At 38.8% G+C, this 19808-nt stretch overlaps 1 protein-coding gene across 1 annotated transcript; it reads right to left on the reverse strand.

Moving 5' to 3' along the window:
* Nucleotides 1-653: 653 nt before the first annotated feature.
* On the reverse strand, nt 654-6928 carry LOC113779990 (LRR receptor-like serine/threonine-protein kinase GSO1). The gene is made up of 3 exons (XM_027325816.1): nt 6541-6928; nt 6050-6412; nt 654-748 (listed from the first exon to the last, which is right to left on the reverse strand). Exons 1-3 carry the CDS (start codon nt 6926-6928, stop codon nt 654-656), a joined length of 846 nt encoding a protein of 281 aa, XP_027181617.1.
* Between the last annotated feature and the right edge of the window lie 12880 nt (nt 6929-19808).

Genomic DNA, 19808 nt, shown 5'->3' on the forward strand with positions numbered 1-19808 from the left:
ACCAGCAAATGCAAAACTCTGTCCACCCAAAATCTCAACAAAGCCTCCAAGTAGACAGTTAATTTCTCAACTCAAAAGCAGCAATTCCAGTAATAGCAGTATAAAAGTTGGAGAATAACCACACAATTACAAGTTTTCTCTTTTCAATCAGGCAGCCAACCAATTAGAAATAACAAATGCTAGGCAAAATACCCCAACCAGTACCACTGGTGTAAAACGTAGTCCACAATCAATGAAATAGATATAACAGAGCAGAGTAAATGCTACCTATGGCCCCCAATGCATCAGCCAACAGTAGAAGCTATACAATGCCACACTCGCAACAGATACTCCAACAAAGGCAGCAAATGAACTCAATTGCAACGACTACGGAAGGCAAGTGAAATCAAGAGGCTAAACACACCCAGTAAACCAAAATTAGTTAACCAACTTCAAGAAGCGATGCAAGGGTCACAATGCCCTTCCGATTCAACAAACAACCCAGAAATTGCCCCACAATACCAGAGCACAGCTCCCAACAATGCACCAAAACAACAAATCGAACAAACTAAGAGCGGTGCTAGTGCTAATCAAAATAACAAATTTCAGTAATTGGACACAATTCCACCCATAACCTCAACAACTGTCTCCAATTGGACAGTCAAATACCAAACTCATCCTATCAAAATCAGCAAATGACCCAAGAAAAGGGAAATTCCAGCAACAGTAGTTCGGAGACTAACAGGAGCAACACTTTCAGCACAAAAGCCTAACAATCAATGGTGCATAACAAAAAATCAAAACAGAGCAAAATTAAAGCAGCCACAAGAACCTCTTACAAATTGCAACCAGTGGTACACAGAAGCGGCACCTAAATGCCCAACCCAGAATCTCAACGAACGCCCCACAGAAGCAGAAAACCCCAAAATCAACTCCCAATATCTTCCAAATAAAATAGCTATCAGAGGGTCTAGAAAATATCAATCTCAAGAATTCAGTAAAATAATTTAGCAGGGACCCGTAAACCAAAATTCAATATAGAACCCAGAGTCTCTGCCCAATTCAATCTAGAAATCTATTTCAGAAATAGTACTTCAAAAATAAGTAATTTACCCTAGAAAGTTAGCCAATAAATTGGGAAAAACAAATACCTGCGCCTCATATCAAAGGTACCAAGCAGATGATGGTCGCATGATGGAGGGGCAGTGACCTTGGGTGGCGGAGCTGTGGAGCAGCGGCAGCTGGCGTCGGGAGGTGATGGCTAGTGGAGGTAGAAGCTGCGATAAGCTGGTGGAGGTGTGCGTTGCGCGGTGGCGGCGCGCAGTGGAAACTTCAGCAGCTACGGCGGCCTGCGAAGTGGTGGCGGAGGCCGCGGGTGGCCGGCTGCCGGGCGAGCTGCGAGGCTGAGAAGCTGGCCTGCGCGCGAGATTCTCTGGGTCTTGGCCAAAGAGGAACGGCGGCGCAAGCTGGGGCAGTGACAAGCTTGGGCGGCCGCTGGCGAGTGGAGGAGCTGCGTGTGGCGTGGTCGGAGCTGGGGCGCGGCGCACAAGGGGAGATCAGCGGCGCGCGAGGTGAGAAGCTTCGGTCGACAGGGAGGAAGAAGAAACAGGAGGAGAGAAACAAGGAGAAGAAAAAGAAAAAGAAGAAGAGAAGAGAGAAAGAAAGAAAGAAAAAGGAAGAAAAGAAAAAAGAAAAAAAAATTGTTTTTTTTTTTTTTATAAAAAAAATTCGTATCTTGAAAATCTAAGGCCTTGTTTGGATTGTTTGTTTCAGTTGAAAAATATTGTCGTTTTCCGTGATCACATTTCCCTATCACCTTTTTCCCTCACATATATCAAATCGCTACAATAATTTTTCCATGAAAAATGACGGAAAATGCAATCCAAACACAACCTAAGCTACGGTGAAACAAGGGAAATTTTTTTTTTTTTTTTAAATTGAGCAACCTAGCTACGGTTGAAAAATTTTTCTTCTTTTTGTTTTTGTTCTTGTTTTTTTTTTTTTTTGAAATTTTTTTTCATTGGCAAATTTTATTTTCGAGATTCAAAAGCAGAGATAACCAACAATCAACAACCGTTCTTGAATTTTTTTAAATACTTATCTCTCCCGCGAACGTGACGTGGGCACGCCATGAAGGCACGGAATCTGGAGCTCTCCAGGTAACTTGACGCGGGCACGTCATGAGAGTAAGAGAGCTCTCTGACCATGAGCTTTCCATACGACTTGACGCGGGCGCGTCAAGTCGGAGAGATACCTATGAGTCATCAAAAACGAAAATTGAAACCATAAATCAGTCAAATCCATGGAAAAATATATTTAAACTAACAAATAAAATCAAACAAACAACTAAAAGGAATTGGTTTGCCTCCCAATGAGCGCCTTTCTTTAATGTCTTTGGCTAGAGATCATCACGTTTGCTTAGGGAGGATAAAATCTTGTGGCTCGTTTTAATGCTTCATCCACTATATAGTCCTGATAGCCCTCGTAAATAGAGTAATCCTTGGGCATATGAGTTACGGGCTTCCATGGACTAGTAAATGGCGCCAAACAAGTCAACGATAAGTTGAATTCTCCATTCACTCCTCCCTCACTTGCATTTATTGGTACAAGATATCTTGCCATCGCCACTCTTAATTTATTCCTGTCATGAAATTCAAAATTGTTTGGTATAATAAAGTCAATTTCATTAACAGGAATTGAAAAATAAGAGTCAGGAGAATAGTGATGAAGGAGTGGAGGGGATGTCACCGCATTTGGAGATTGTTCACTGGATTCATTCACTTGAATGAGTTGATCCTGGAGTCTCATTTTTTGCACTTCAACTTCCTTTTCAACTGCATCTTTAAATCCGTTTCCTTGAAACTCTTGCAGTGCCATGTCATTTGGCCGGATAATTGCACTCTCATTTTCTTCTAGATCAACAATGGTTTCCGAGGGCAATTCTTCCATTTGAGAAGCCAATCGATTCATTCTGGATGTCAATAGACATAGTTGATCTGCCAGATAACTCATTGCATCTTTCGTCATCTCATTCCTCATTTGTGTCTCCTGTTGGAATTTGTATGTATTAATAAATAATTCACCCAATTCCTGAAAAGACATACCTGACATGGACGATGGTTGTTGAGACTCTTGCTGTTGAAAATCCATTGGCCCTGTTGTATAATCATAACTGGAGTTATCCCACCATCCTTGATCATACCCGTTTGGATTAGGGTTATACCACGTTTGAGACCAGGGTGAAAAATCTCCATAATTTTTGAGTGGGACACTCAGATTATCCTGATATTCGGGGCACATACCGGTTGAATGATCCCTGGCATAACAAATTTTACAGGTTGCAGCAGCCATTCTTTTTCTAATAGATTTCAGTGCCTCTGCATATGCAAACTCAGGAAAAAAACAAATCTCATCGCCTTGCCCGGAAATAAAATCCAATACATCACCAAAATACGAAGTGTTAGAAGTCATAAACTATATCAAAAAAATAAGAGAAAAAATAAATAAAAAATGAAAACAAAATGAATTCAAAAGGAAACAAATTAATCTGACACCAGTCCCCGGCAACGACGCCAAAAATTGACAGGTTGTCGAAGCCTGTGCAATAATAAAACCTGCTCAAACTAAAAGTAATTTCTGTAAATAGTGGTAAGCAGGGTCGAATCCACAGGGACTGGGAGTAATTGTTTCTTTTTAAATTCACAGTGACAAGGGGGTGTTTTTATGCAGAAGGTGACAATAAAAGAAGTTCAAATAAAATCTAAGAAACTACTAAAAATTAAATAACAAATTACTAAAATCAAATGAATGATAATTAAGGATCTAGCCAAAAAATAACTTCAACAATGGTTCACCTAATTGATCATCGATAAGCAAAGGCAATTCCAATTATTCATCAATAAATAGGTTATAACTACCAAACAAGCGATGACAGTCAACCCCTCCTTACTGTGTCGGTGATCAAGGTACGTCCGTTAATCACTGCTCTAATTGAGAAATAATTCTAGGTACGCTCATAGAATTTAATTCCCCAATTGCCTTACGTATTAGAGGAGCCCTATTCTAACCAAATAACGCACTACCAGGGTTATTTTAGATTAGCCCGCGTATTTCCATGACACAAATCTAATCATGTCAGTTGTCACTATTTTGAGGTAATTAAACAATTACGGATTTAATACCTCAATTGACAATAGATTATCAAATCAATTAATCATCCGGATCCAAGACAATCAATTAATTAAACAATCATAAGCACTGCAACCAGGGAATATGTAAATACCAATAAATAAAAGAAAAAGATAAAATTAAAACGATCTCACAATTTTTAGGCGACCCAAAGCATCCGTTGTCCCTTGACTAGAGTGAGGGAATTAGCTCATATTTGATGAACAAAATCCACGCAAAATTGCGGCAATAGTTGCGGCCTTCGTATCCATGAATTTGGCAAATTCAATTCGCTCAAATCAATAAGAAAAGTAAGCTACAGGAGTTGATTGATTGCTTGTACTCTTGGCTGGCATACGAAGGAAGACAAGGAACTACTAAAAGCTAAAGAGAAAGAAAAGTCAAAAGCTCTATGCTACGCTACAAGACGAAAAACTAAAGAAGACCAGAGGATAGTGCTCTCCTCCTGCAATCTTAATTCCTATTCTAATTGCTACTGTGCGGCCTCCGCCGCCCAGCCCCCGAGAGCCGAAAGAAGACTTCGGCTCCCCCTTTTTAATGCAGTCTTCGGGCCAATTATCGAGGAGGGTTGCGGTTTGATATTCCAAAAATGTCCCTAGATGTCTGCTACTTGAACTCTTTCTTGATAACTGCCAAATTGGCCTTGATTGTGATATTTTTGTTCTACTCCCTGAAATATATGCAAATTACGAAAAGTGAGTAGAATCCAGCAATTAATCCACATCAAGTCAGATAATAGGAGAAATTAATAATAAAATAAATGATAAAATTGCAACCTATCAACGAGTAATAAATAAGGGAAAAAGACCTCGACCACCGACAGAGCCAAGAGGGCTGAGGGAGGCCATGACCCCTTTTAAGTTTTGAATTTGTAATTTGCAGTATGTAAATATGTTTAAAATAAAGTTGATTTCTCTTAATTTTTTTATAATTTTAGTTTATGCTATGATAGTTTATATATATATTTATGTATGTATGTATATATATACACGAATTAGGCACCTTTCAATTAATTTTTTTCAAAAAATGTTAATTTTTTTTATCGTGCTAATTATTTAACTTTCAAAAAATTAAGCATATAATTTGATGATCCATAATAAATTGATCCAATTTGATATATTATAATAAAAAGACCCAATTCATAATTATCAAAGGGTTAAAACAAAATTAATTACTTTATTGGCCCACATACAAATATACAACTCCGTCCAATTGATTGGACTTGTTCTCAATCTTCGTGTATCAACTACAACTTCAAAACAAGCATTATCAATTATGAATATAATTAAGACAAAAATCAGAAACAAGATGGAAGATAATTTCTTACATGATTGCCTGACTGCATACATAAAAAAGGAAGTTGCTGAAAAATTTAGCACTGATTCAATCATAGATAAATTTAGTTCTATGAAAGAGCGTACAGCTCAATTTACTTTTAAGGAAAGAGATTGAAATTTCAAAGTATGTTAACATAATTTTTATCTTTTTTAATTGAAAATTAGTAATATTTATATTCCATATACATATTTGCACAAGTAATATATTGGAGCATCTTCTCACAATGTGCAAGTTGGATGGTTTGTAACGTTATAAGATATTTAATCAAAAGTTATTCCTTATCTTAATTTTCTTTATGACTATACAACATAGTTTTGAAATAGACAAACCTTTATAATTAAAGCTAATATTTGATATTTTTAGTTGTCATATATTTAAATAGATGAAAGTTGTTTTGGAAATAACATATTAAGATAATTTTGTTAGGAAAAATTTTGGCCTCCCAAAGGCAAAAATCCTGGCTCCATCATTGAAGTTGATCAAATTAGATGATACTAATTAACCAGACTTGGCTCTGTAGATTTACAACAACTCGGTACCATACCTATTAAACTGTTTCGGGCAAGATACAGCCCCTCCAGCTTCTTCAAGGCTCCATATTCCGTTGGTATCTGTCCGCTAAATTCATTTGATGACAATGACAATAGTTGAATTACTGAACAAGCAGTTAAATTTGATGGCAACTGGCCATTAAACTTATTTGAGGTTAAATAAAGCCCTGTGAGACTTGGGAGATCATTGCACATGTCTGGAGGGAGATTACCAGGTAAGTTATTTCCTGAGAGAACAATAATTTCTAACGCTGAAATGTTGAAAATGATGGATGGTATAGACCCTGTAAGCGGGTTATACTGCAAATTTAGTACCCTCAGGTTTTGTAGATCTCCCATCACTTCAGGAATCTTACCTTGTAAAGGATTGTATGATAGTTCTAATGTTTCAGGCCTCGAGATGTTCGCAAGAGAATGAGGGATAAATCAAGTGAAGCTGTTACTTCTAATCAACAAAAATTGAAGTTCAGGAAAGGAACCAAACCATGACGGAATATCTCCAGTGACCTCAGGCGTCGCAAGCGGGACAAATTCTCCAGGAAATTGTTACCGCTCAGGTCCAAAGAAACAAGAAAATACAAGTTCCCCAGATGGGGAGGAATGCTGCCTGTCAAACCCGTGAATGATATGTTTAAAGCAGTTACTCTATGATGTTGGATGCCACAAGTGACTCCAATCCAATCACAAACAGAAGTATTAGCAGTCCAGTTGTCTTCCAGGACTAGGTAAGGGTCTGATAATATGTGCTCTTTAAAAGCAACAAGAGCAGATTGATCAGTGGCAATATTGGTTTCTATGTTGGCTAAGCAAGCCATCGGAAAATGCTGGAACAGAACTGCAAGAGGAAAGTAACGCCGAAGTATTCTCTCCATGAGACAGATAAACATTTAGATGCTGGCATTCCCCAAATTTGATAAAATCAACGGAACAAAAATTGGTATAATTTAAGTCAAGAAAATGCAATTTATTTTTGAAAAAAAAAGAAGAAGCAGACCCCCAAAATATTTGTTTTGACAGAATGCAATATCTTTTTTTTTTGGCGACAAAATGTGTAAGAACTAGCATCTAATTGCTCCAGAGAAACCCCACCTCGATACAGCTATGGAATATAAATCTTATATGTTTTTCCTTAAAACTTCAGTAATTCAAGTATTTCAAACGATACTCAAAATCACATAACAACAAGCAAATATACATGGGATGCATTTGTTAAAAGTGAAATTTGAATTCATTAAATTATTAAAGTGTAAATACTCTGAAATCCTAACATTTGAGGGGGTTCACTTATCACTTATGTTTTTAGAGTAAGTTTTGCCTGCACAATTCAAATCCACTTAGTTAAATTAAGATATTCTATTTTTTTTATGTTACCAAATACATTTGAATATGTTAAAATCTTAATCTATTAAAGTTCACAACGGATCTTTTGTCCCATACTCTGTGCCACTCTCTGTGCCACTTTTTATTATATTGCTATTTCTTCTACATAAATATCATGTTTTAGTTCTTTTTTGTTTTCTTAAAATTTAATAACTATTAATTGAGTAAAAAATAAGTATAGCAGCTCAAAAAAGCAATGTATAATAAAAAAATAAAAAATATAGCAGAAAATTCATAAAAAAATCTCATTTTTTATGCATTTTGATTTTTTGAGTTTGTTAAATTTTGACTATTATTCAATTAATAGTTATTGGATCTTAAGAAAAATAAAAAAAAAACTAAAATATAATGTTTATGTAAAAAAATAACAATATAATAAAAAGTGGCACAAAGAATGACACAGAATATGAGATAGAAGATCTGTTGCGATTAAAGTTTAAGTAACGATTGGGTTATAAGAAAAGTTGGGCTTTTGAGAGTCCGTGACAAATGTCACTATCCTAAAGTTGTGACTGCCTGCATCTCAACGTGCAGGTAATCCTTAGCTCAAGGTAAGATGCAACATTTGGCCAATATAGATTTAACCAATTCAGTGGCCCAAATGAATATGAATCCTGTACAAAATTAAGAAGCAGTCGTAAAGGGTACTGGTCAAAAAATTTTATTTGCTTTTGGAGGGTTAATTAAGTCATTTGAATTTTGATAGGCCAATTGGTTTAGCAGAGTGTACAAGTGGATGATGCTGCGGTATTTGTGAAATGACTTTATGGGCCTTTATTTAGTTGCTTGCCCTTAACATTTTTATCCTTAAATGACAACTTTAACTTTTAGACTGATACAGTCTAGTGATTGTTTTATAATGATATATTAGGAGGGCAATGCCCGCGCACCGCGTGGGTGTTTGGTGCCTGTGGTTAAGGAGAATTTTACGGTAGTTCAAGCGAATATCAAAAAACTCACGCACATTAAGTAACAATATGAAGTAGCAAAATATCTAATGTATACTGGGAGATGGAGAAGGAAATTATGCATGCTATCTTAATTGGTTCATTGACAGGTGTCGAGCCTGTACAATAATAAATACCTATTCGAAAAAAATGTAAATTTTACGTATAGTGGTGAGTAGGGTCGAATCCACAGAGACTGGGGATAATTCGTTTCCTTTCGAGTCAAGACAAGTGGGGGGTTTTCAATGGGAGGCAAATAAAAATGAAATAAAACAAACAAAATTCAAAACTAACTCACAAAGCACAATTTTCTAACAATAGCAATTAATAAAAGTTCTACCCAAAAGATCAACTGCTCAGGCACGGTCCAATTAAATGCTCATCGATGCAAAGATATTTCATCCATTTATCACTAGGTTGGTTATAGCTATCAACAAGCTCTGACAGCCAGTTCTTCCTTACTTTTTCGACAGCCAAGATATGACTATTGACTGCTTCTCTAACCAGATAACAACCCTAGGTACGACCATAGGAATTTAATTATCCAATTGCATTAAAGCTAAAAGAACCCAACCCTAACCAATAAACACGCTAAGAGGGTTTATTTAAATTAGATCTTACGTTTCCCCAACATAAAGCCAATTATGGTGGTTGCCACTAGGTATCAACTATACGAACAATTATGGATTCAATTTAGTTAATGTGACAGTAGGCTATTAAATTAAATCAAATACCTGGCCGTTGATATTCAATTAATAAAATACCCATGAACAATTAATTCAGGTAACGCACGAATAGCAATAAATTGGAAGAAATAATGAAGATTCGATTAGATTTCACAGATGTTATGGACCGCGCTCTCGCGTCGACCTCTGGGTAGAGGAAAAAATTAGCCGCTCTTCATCATATCAAGATCGCGTGATTTGATTAATATCATCCACACAATTGCTCAGGAATTAATTGCCGAGGAATTGGGGAGGGTGAATTAATCGAAGTAACAACAAAGAGAAACCTGGATTCGTCTTCGTATTGGAGCCGCAAGTGCACGAACAATAACTAACGAAAATTGTACAGAGCAGAAGTAAAGCGAAAAGGTTCTAAAGCGTCAAAGCCAAAAAGTAAAAACGAAAGTCTCCAACGTCTGACAAAAGAGGAGAAAAAGAAAACTAAAGCGAAGCTCGTGATTGATTGTGAATCTGGCTTTCTTTGTTTTTTTTTTATATCTTCAGTAGCCGCTGCAGGAGCAGTCCACCAAAAGTCCTCTTCAAAGCTTTTTCTCTTTTGGGGTTTTAATCCCATGTGCTTGGTCCACGTGGACCACTTTTTGGTTTCCTGATGTTTCACTCGTTTTACCAATCCCGCGGGTCCGTCCTTTTGTTGTACCTCTTCAGTTTCTGGCGTGGGCACGTCATGAAATAGAGAGTCTTCTGAAAATTTTTCCCGTGAAGATACTTTTTCACCAATCACCTATGGCTCATGTAAATATGAAATATGAGCAAAATCTCAGTAATTAGCACAGTAAGCGGCCAAAATTAGGATAAAATAACAGTGTAAAATGTGCCAAATAATTGCTCTATCATTCATATATTTTGAAACAAACACTTGTATATGATATTTTCATTAACAAGACTAAATAAACTTTAAATAGATACCCAAACGATTCAGAGAATGGCAATAAACAAAGTGATTATCCACTTAAAGATGCATCTACACAACATTCTTGTTGATGAAAGTAGCCAACGTTTTTAGCAACGACAAAACCTATCCTCAAAAGGTTTGGTTCCATCAGAGGATTCAACAATGGATCATCAACCCCCGTAGATTTTGGGTAAACATAATGCCAAATGCCCTTAACATAGGCATTCGTCTGTAATTTCGTTAACTTAATACTGATTAGATCTTTCCCCAAAAATAAGGATAATTGAGAAAAATCACATCAAGATCGAAGTCGTCTAGTATCTCCTGCCAAACCCTTGATGCCATGTTATGTGCTAAATTGCCACCAGCACTATCCCCACCAAAAAACACCCTATCAAAACAAGCATAATCCCTAAGCCATACCTCAGGACCCCTGCCATTTGAATGAGGGGCAACCCATTTGACTACAATATAAGAATCTTCATAAGCAATAGGCAAAGGATACTCAGGGACGAGCCGATAGTTAATTGAAACTGCTACAACACCAGCTTCTGCAACTACTATATTAAGGTGCGCGTGATATGTAGGAGAGAAGGCAGATTTGATCAAAAAGCCTCCACCATGTAAGTAGACCAAAAGAGGAAGTTTTATATCTCTAAACCTATTCCAACAAACCACACCATTTAAATTGTATAGAACAACCAACTTTGTGGGGAAACAATAATATCAACATTAAATTGCGCTAACAGAGTATCCAATTTTGGAATGAAAGCATTTAGCTAACAATAAAAATTACGATTTTATAAAGCAAATCATACCATTAAAAAAAGAATGAAACCTCACCTCAAGTTGAACCACCAAGAATAGCTTCACCAAAGAACCATATTGAAATCCAGAGTACAATGACAATACAAATAAGTATTTACCGATAGATGAAAGGAACATAACGGAAGAATGTGAAGGGGCAGACATTTGAAGAATTGAAGTTAAAACTAATGCTCAATCATAAATTCCTTAATAAACCATATTGCACTTACTTTAATTGAGATGATGATAGGTTGCAATTTATTCATTTATTTTATTATTAATTCCCCTTATTACCTGACTTGATATGGATTAATTGCTGGATTCTACTCATTTTTCTTAATTTGCACTTATTTCAGGGAGTAGATCAAAACTACCGCAATTACTGCCATTTTGACAGTCATCGGGAAAGAAATTAAATAGAAGGCTTGCAAGGGCATTTTTGGGAAGAAGGGACAAGAGCCCTTTTCGGTCATTTGGACTAAAGTGTTCTTCTGCCTAGTAGCCGCCGCACGGAGCATCAGGATATAAGAGGAAAATTGTGCAGAAGAAAGGGGGTTCGCAGCTTAGCATTAGTTTTGCCTTTTAGATGTTTTGATTAGAACCTTTTCCTGCGCATGGCAGGAACAAAAAGGAATTGTTTCTTTTGACTTTTCTTGGACTTCTTAGTAGCTTTGGTCTCCACGCATGTCAGGAGCAAAGAATTGGAGCCTACTTTCTTTGACTTTTCCTTCTTGTACCTTTTGAGTGGCTTTGCTCTACGGATGCTAAGAACAATGAAGAGCTTCACTTGTTACCTGTGACTTTTATTTTGCTCTCCGATTGTTCGACGAATTGCGGCTCTTAAAGTGCAGACAATGGCCGTGACTTCTGCTGAAATTTCCCGCGGGCTTAGTTCATCCAATATGAGCTAATCCCCTCACTCTAGTCAAGAAACGACGAATGCTGTGGGTTACCTAAAAATTGTGAGATCGATTTAATTTAATCTTTCCCTTTTAATTATTGGTATTCGCATATTCCTTGATTGCAGTGCTTATGATTGTTCAATTAATTGGTTGTCTTGGATCCGGATAAGTAATTGATTTGGTAATCTATTGTCAATTAGGGTATTAAATCCGTAATTGTTTAATTGCTCTAAAATAGTGACAACTGGCATGATTAGGTTTGTGTCAGGGGAATACGCGGGCTAATCTAAAATAACCCTGGTAGTGCGTTATTTGGTTAGAATAGGGCTCCTCTAATACGTAAAGCAATTGGGGAATTAAATTCTACGGGCGTACCTAGAATTATTTCTCAATTAGAGCAGTGATTAACGGGCGTACCTTGATCACCGACACAGTAAGGAGGGGTTGACTGTCATCGCTTGTTTGGTAGTTATAACCTATTTATTGATAAATAATTGGGATTACCTTTGCTTCGATGATCAATTGGGTAAACCATTGCTGAAGTTATTTCTTAACTAGCTCCTTAATTAATATTATTTTGGTTTTAGTGAATTGCCATTTGATTTTTAGTTGCCTACTTGATTTTATTCTTAATTGCTTTCTTGTTTTAATTGATTCAGACTTTTAATTAATGTTACTCTGAGTTTAGTGAATTACTGTTTAATTTCTAGTCAGTTATTTATTTTTATTTTTATTTTCTTATTTAAATTTATTTGCTTGTTATCATTCCTACAAAATCACCCCCTGTGTTATTCTGAATTTCTTAAGAAACAAGTATACCCAGTCCCTGTGGATACGACCCTACTTGCCCTGTCTACAAATTCGTAATTATTTATGGAAAGAAATAATCATTCCATTCGGGTATATCGGATTAAGCAAACTCTTCGGGAACAGGGTGAATCAAATAACCCATTGCACATCTAGAGTCCCTGCTCTAGTACTTGGAATTGGGTTTAGATCATTTTAACTGGCAGTTAGGTTTAATTTTATTATTGCACAGGTTTCGACAACCTGTCAATTTTTGGCGCCGTTGCCGGGGACTGGCGTTATTATTTGTTTCTTTTTAAATTCATTTTTGTTCTAATTTTCTGGTATTTTTCTAGTGTATGCCTCGGTCTTCTCGTACAGGTGATTTGATTTTTGACCCTGAAGTAGAGAAGATCGCGCGTAGAACGAGAAAAGAAACCAGACAGTTCAGAGAGGAGCATTCCAGTGCTACATCTCAGAGACCTGAGTCAGGAGTTGAACCAACAGATTCATTTGGTGACACTTCGAGTGACTCGGAGCAAGAAGAAATCCCTATGGCTAATGCACGAACATTAAGGGAGTTGGCTGCCCCTAATTTAAATCAGCAGCCTTTGTGCATTACTTTCCCAAGTTTGAGTGAAAACACTTCATTTGAGTTAAAATCTGGTTTGATTTCTCTTTTACCCTCTTTTCATGGTTTACCAGGTGAGGAGCCGTATAAGCATCTGCAGGAGTTTGATGTCGTATGCAACAGTATGAAGCCCCCGGGCATTACAGAAGAGCAGATAAAAATGAGGGCATTTCCCTTTTCCTTGAAGGACTCTGCAAAGGACTGGTTATATTACCTACCGCCAGGTAGCATCACCACGTGGGACCAATTGAAGAAAAAGTTATTAGATAAATATTTTCCTGCGTCCAGGGCTGCAAGTCTGAGGAAAGAAATTTGCGGGATGAAGCAGCATCCAGGGGAGTCACTCTATGAGTATTGGGAACGGTTCAAAAAGTTGTGCAGAATGTGTCCCCAACACCAAATAAGTGAGCAGTTGCTCATACAGTATTTTTATGAGGGGCTCCTTTTCAGAGACAGGAGCATAATTGATGCTGCAAGTGGAGGGGCACTGGTGAACAAAACCCCTCAGGAAGCACGGGAGTTAATAGAGGGGATGACAGAGAATTCACAACAATTCAGTTCTAGAGAGGACGCTCCAATACGTAAGGTGAATGAGGTAGAGACATCCTCTATGCAGCAGCAGCTAACTGAGTTGACTTCGTTTGTTAGGCAACTGGCTGTAGGGAATACATCTCAGGCCAGGGTGTGCGGGATTTGCACTAGTATGGGTCACTCTGCAGATATGTGTCCAATGCTTCAGGAAGAAACTGCAGAACAGGTGAACATGGCTGGTCACGCGCCCGCGCCAAAAAGGCCCTATGACCCGTACTCGAATACGTACAATCCCGCTGGAAGGACCACCCGAATCTCAGTTATGGGGGAAATAGGCAGCCCAACTTTGCACCGAACAGGCAGTCTAATTTTGTGCCAAATAAGCAACCAGGGTACCAGCAGCAATACCAGCCACGACCATCTCCGCCCCCGAGCTCTGGTCCATCTTTGGAGGAGATGATGAAATAAATGATGACAACCATGGCGCAAAATCAGCAAAGGACGGAGGCAACCATTATGCAAAATCAGCAAAGGACGGACTCCGAAATGCAGGATATAAGGAATCAGATAAGTCAAATGACAGGGTGTCGAACCTGTGCAATAATAAATACCTACTCGAGAAAAATACAGATTTTGTATATAGCGGTGAGTAGGGTCGAATCCACAGGGATTGGGGATAATTCGTTTCTTCTAGAGTCCAAAGTATGGGGGGTTTTGGATTAAATGCTAACTAAATAAATTAACTGCAAAAAATAATTGATTAAGAGGAATAATTAAGGGAAAACTCTAGCCAAGGGTTCACTTCAGAAATGGTTCAGACACTGATCATTGATTCACAGATAATTCCTCATTTATTAATAGATTAGTTATAGTTGTCATGCACGCGATAAACAACCAACATTTCCTTAATTTCTCGATAGTTAAGGTACGACCGTTAACTATTTCTCTAACCCAAAAACAACCCTAGGTACGACCGTAGGATTTAATTTCTAGATTGCATTATAATTAGAAAGGCCCAATCCTAACTAACAAACACGCTACGAGGGTTTGTTTAAGTTAGATTGTATGCTCCCCTGACATAAATCCAATTACGCCAGTTGCTACTAAGATAGAGATAACGAACAATTACGGATTCAATTACCCCTGTTTAGCAAAATAGCCTACGTGAATAATTAAATATTGCTCATCTATTCAATCATACATAAGGACTAAAATAATTAAAAACAGGAAACACATAAATACCAATAAATGAGGAAGCGATTAAAATAATTTCGATCTCACAGTAATTGTTGAACCAAGTCTTCAGTTGTCCCCTTGACTAGAATTAAGAGGTTAGTCCTCCATTAATGGAGAACAACCATGCGAAAGAGCTAAGAAAAGAAAACTAAAACTATGCTAAAAGCCTAAACTAAAACTATTGATTGATAAGAGTTCTCTGTACGTTTGTCTCCTTTTTAAAGCCAACAATGACTAAAGCTTCTTATCCCTGTGGTCCCCGCTGGAATTGAGAATCAAACCAAAGGTGGGGCTCTACCGAATTCCTTGCTTTTAATTTCCTATTGCCCGTAGGACTCCAATCTCCTAATCAGCAAAGGAAATGCAATCTCTTTGTAGCACCATGTGGACCCAGTTGTTTGAAATCCCAATTATCTCCAAAAAGTCCCTCATTTTTGTAGTTTTCTGTTTCACTTCCTGAAATCGAGTCCAATACCAAATATAAGTAAATATTAATAATTAAAACAATATTTGGCAAGGATAAAGGGAAAAATTAACAATAAAATAACCAACAATTAACACCCTATCAATTCCCCCCACACCTAAACCATGCTTGCCCTCAAGCATGAGAACAACAATTGAATACCAAAATTTAATAATGGCTATTGCTCCAAATACAGTATTGCCAAGATACCCAGAAAAATATATATCAAGCATCACAGTTAAGATCCAAGAAAAACCACTCCGGTTAGCTTCTCAACCACCAACTCCTCCAATTTAAAGCAAACTAATCTAAGAAAAAGGAATGGTTGCTCACATTTATCAGCAAATGGTCCAACTATTAACCAAAATCTCGACATTAAGATCACAAACCGGCAAGCTGACTTATTCACATACTAACACAATCTTTATTTTATTTTTTTCTTTTTTTTTGTTTTTTTTTTTTTTTTTTTTTTTTTGAGTAACAAAAGACTTAGTCCATAGCCCTTAGAGCCTTTTGACGCGAACTCCAATATTTGATAGATGGAGGAGCCCGGTTACTCAGCTCCAATCGCTATAGGACCACGCACTCATAGTAACTACTACCTTTTGACGCGAGAATCGACACTTTAGGTGAAGATCCCCGGTTACTCAGTAGTAACCACTAGCGGAGTACAATCAACTCTTATTTACAACCATATAGCACGAAAACTAAAAATAACACAAAAAAAATAATAGCAGCCAGCCTCAAATTTCCAAACATGGAGAATTAAAATTAATAACTGGACCAATTCACATGAAAAATGCCAACAATCATTCCCTATGCCTAGAAAAGTTAACCAAAAATTAGAAGAGTCAAGCAATTACTGATATTCACCAGAGAGATGTCCCTGAACTCAACCATATCAACTTGATACCTTTTTATTAATAAAACTTGGCAATAGCATAATTAGAGACAACAATCCAGCATCAAAACTTGGTAGTCATAGAAGAGCTGACCACTAGAAAAAAGAAAAGAAAATAAACGAAAAGGGAGATAAATCTCAAACTAAAAATAAAGGAACAGCCTTTAGAAACTAAAAACAAAAATACTAGCACCCCAAACTGACCTCCCCCCCCACACCTAAATGACACATTGCCCTCAATGTGATAATGTAAAAGTAGAAGGAAGGAGAGGGGCAACGGTACTTCCCTGAAGTCATCAAAAGAGGGGCGGTTCAGGTGGAAATACGCGGCCAGGTTCTTAGGGATTGGAGCCACCTGGTTGGCGATATGCATTACTCGCTCATCCACTGAGCATCAGAGGCCATCGGTGGGAGAGGCCACTTAGCAAATTCAAAACAATAACAATTTAATAGCCACTGGTGCCTCCCTCGTAGACAACCCAATCAACAAAATGCACAACCCAGGCACCAAGAGACTATACAAATATCCCAACAATACAGCAATTTCAATCAATACTCACTGGTGGCCCCAATTGGGTCAAATGCAGGAACAATGTAGTCCAAAATCGCAACAAATGCTCTAAAGATTTAGCAATTGAAATCAATAGGTAAAATACTCCCAGCAAGTCAATTAGACGCCACCAACAGCAATAAGCAATGGAAGTGGCACAGTAGCCTTCCAATTCAACAAACAGACGCAGAAAGTACCCCACAATACCAGAGCACAGCTTCCAACAATGCACCAAAACAACAAGTCGAACAAACTAAGAGCGGTGCTAGTGCTAATCAAAATAACAAATTTCAGCAATTGGACACAAATTCAGCCAAGATCTCAACAACTGGTTTCAAATTGGTAGCCCAGCAAAAGGCAATTGCAACAACCAATGGAATCAAATAGGCAGTCCAGCACAGATGATTAAGAAATAGAAAGCAGCCCTGCAACCAGTACCACTGGTGCACAGACATGAAAGAATTAAATTCAATGGCAGCAACTCAAATGCAAGAACTTTGACTTCAAAATAAGCAAGTATCTTCAAATACAAGCCACAACGATAGGCAAAAGATCTCAACCAGTACCACTGGTGAGTTGCAGGGAAAAAGTAATCAAAAGGCTAGCTTTTCAACAAATAGCAGAAAATACCCCAAATTTGGCAGCAATTAAACCCAAATCTGTCCAAAAAGTTCCCCCAGAAAATGCCTAAATCACCCCCTGCTTTATCCAAACACTCAATCACAGGGTGGACTCAATCACAAATGCCCAGTAGTCCTAACTCGCTTAATTAGGCAATCCAGAATACAGGATTATCAGATGTCAAACAACTACCATCACCAGTACCACTGGTAAGTGTATAGGGGAAAATAAAGCAAGTAACCAACCCAATGAACAAAATAGATGCGAATACCCAAGCAGCGCCAAAAATGAGCAAAAATTAAAGCCAGAAGCAATTGGCAACTCACTCCCAAAGTACCCCCAAATATCGCAGCAGTTTAACTCAACTCTACCCAAAATTAGACCAAAAAAATGCCCAAAATTACTGCCCGCTGTTTTCCAACAAGAAGCCCAAGCAAAGGTGCAAAATTTCGCAATTTAGGGTTCAGAATAAGACAAATTGAGGCAGGAATCGCAATACCTCCACCTGCCAACAATTGACAGGTGGTAACGAGCTGGGGTGGAGCTGGCGGAGATGAGAGCTCATGAGCTGGTGGTGGGTTGGTGGACTTCGTCGACGAGCTGCAGGGGGGGAGGAAGCGCGGCTCACGGCTCGCGGTTGGGCGACAGGCAGCGGCGCGCTTGGAGTTGCGCGCGGAGATGTGGCGAGCTGGTGGAGCTGTTGGCGGTGGAAGCTGAACTCACGGCGAGAGGAGAGTTAGCTGGCGGTGCAGAGCTGGTGGTGAACAGCAGCGGAGAGAGAGGTGAGAGAGCGCAGGGGGCTGGTGGAGGTCCCCTGCTTGCGCGCACGATGCAGCGCGCCGTGTTGCGGACGAAGCTGGGGAAGAGCTTACGGAGGTGCGGCTGAGAGCTCGTGAGGGAGGAGCGGCGCTAAGGCAGAGTGGAGGAGGGATTAGGGGAGCTTGGTGGTGCGAGGCGCGGCTGGGTTGGGCTGCGCGCTGTCGGCGGCGTGGTTTGTGCGATGGAAGAGAGAGGACTAGCGGGGCGTGGCGTGGGTTGGTGGAGGCCTGGAGGCGACGGTGGAGGCGCTCGTGGCGGACAGCAACGGCGGCGATGTGCGCAGAGCTGGAGTGCGGCGTGCTGGTGGCGCGGCTGTCACGGAGCTCGGGCAGGCGGCGGCTCTGGTTGAAGGAACAAGAGAAAAGGGGAAAGCAGGGGCAGTGGGGAAGAAGGAAGAAAGAAAAGAAAGAAGAAAAGAAGGAAAGAAAGAAGAAAAGAAGAAAAAGAAATTAAAATGGTTTTTTTTTTGTTTTAACTAGTCTTACCGAAATTCTCCAAAAATTGAAATTGCTTTTGTAAAAATTTTATTTTTTTTTTTTTTAGTCAAGGAACCTCTGGCTAAGGCGTGGGCACGCCTAACTGTTATAGAGTCTGCAGATCCTGAACGAGAATTTCTTTCCCTCAGGCGTGACCACCTGGCGTGGGCACGCCTAACTACTATAGAGTCCGCAGATCCTGAATGAAAATTTCTTTCCCTCAGACGTGACCACCTGGCGTGGGCACGTCTAACTACTAATTTCCTGCCACCAAACATCAAACTATTAATTGACACTAACACTTAACTAAAACTTCAAAAATGCATGAAAACTGAAACAAATAGTTTTGGGTTGCCTCCCAAGTAGCGCCTTTCTTTAATGTCTTTGGCTAGACATGCTATGCTTGTTCACGGAGGATAAAATCTTGTAACTCGCTTCAATGCTTCATCTTCAATATGATCCTGGTAACCCTCATAGATTGAGTAATCTTTGGACACACGAGTTACGGGCTTCCATGGACTAGTGAATGGCGCCAAACGAGTCGATGATAATTTGCATTCTCCATTCACTCCTCCCCCACTTGCATTTATTGGTTCAAGATATCTCGCCATCGCCACTCTTAATTTATTCCTGTCATGAAATTCAAAATTGTCTGGTATAATAAAGTCAATTTCGTTAACAGGAATTGAAGAGTAAGAGTCAGGAGAATATTGATGAAGGAGTGGAGGAGATGTCACCGCATTTGGAGATTGTTCACTAGATTCTTTCACTTGAATGGGTTGCGGTTGGGGTTCCATTTCTTCCTTTTTGGCTTCTTTTTCAACTGCATCTGTAGATTTCTCATTTTGACACTCTTGCAGCTCCTCATCACCAGTCAAGCAAATTGCACTCTCATTTTCTTCTAGATCAACAATGGTTTTCGTGGGCAATTCTTCCATTGGAGAAGCCAATCGATTCATTCTGGATGTCAATAGACATAGTTGATCTGCCAGGTCGCGAAGGCTCGCTTGTGTCTCCTGATGAAATCGATTTAGGCTCGCTTGTGTCTCCTGATGAAATCGATT

Source organism: Coffea eugenioides, chromosome 8 (genome assembly GCF_003713205.1).
Source record: "Coffea eugenioides isolate CCC68of chromosome 8, Ceug_1.0, whole genome shotgun sequence".
Taxonomy (NCBI): Eukaryota; Viridiplantae; Streptophyta; class Magnoliopsida; order Gentianales; family Rubiaceae; genus Coffea; species Coffea eugenioides.

Coding starts and splice junctions, on each gene's coding strand:
- LOC113779990 (XM_027325816.1), bottom strand. CDS start 6,928: ATGGAGAGAATACTTCGGCGTTACTTTCCTCTTGCAGTTCTGTTCCAG. Junction 6,413..6,540: donor ACTGGAGATATTCCGTCATG/GTTTGGTTCCTT, acceptor ATCCTTTACAAG/GTAAGATTCCTGAAGTGATG. Junction 749..6,049: donor TGCCCGAAACAGTTTAATAG/GTATGGTACCGA, acceptor ATTGATTGTTAG/GCTTTTGTGCTGAAAGTGTT.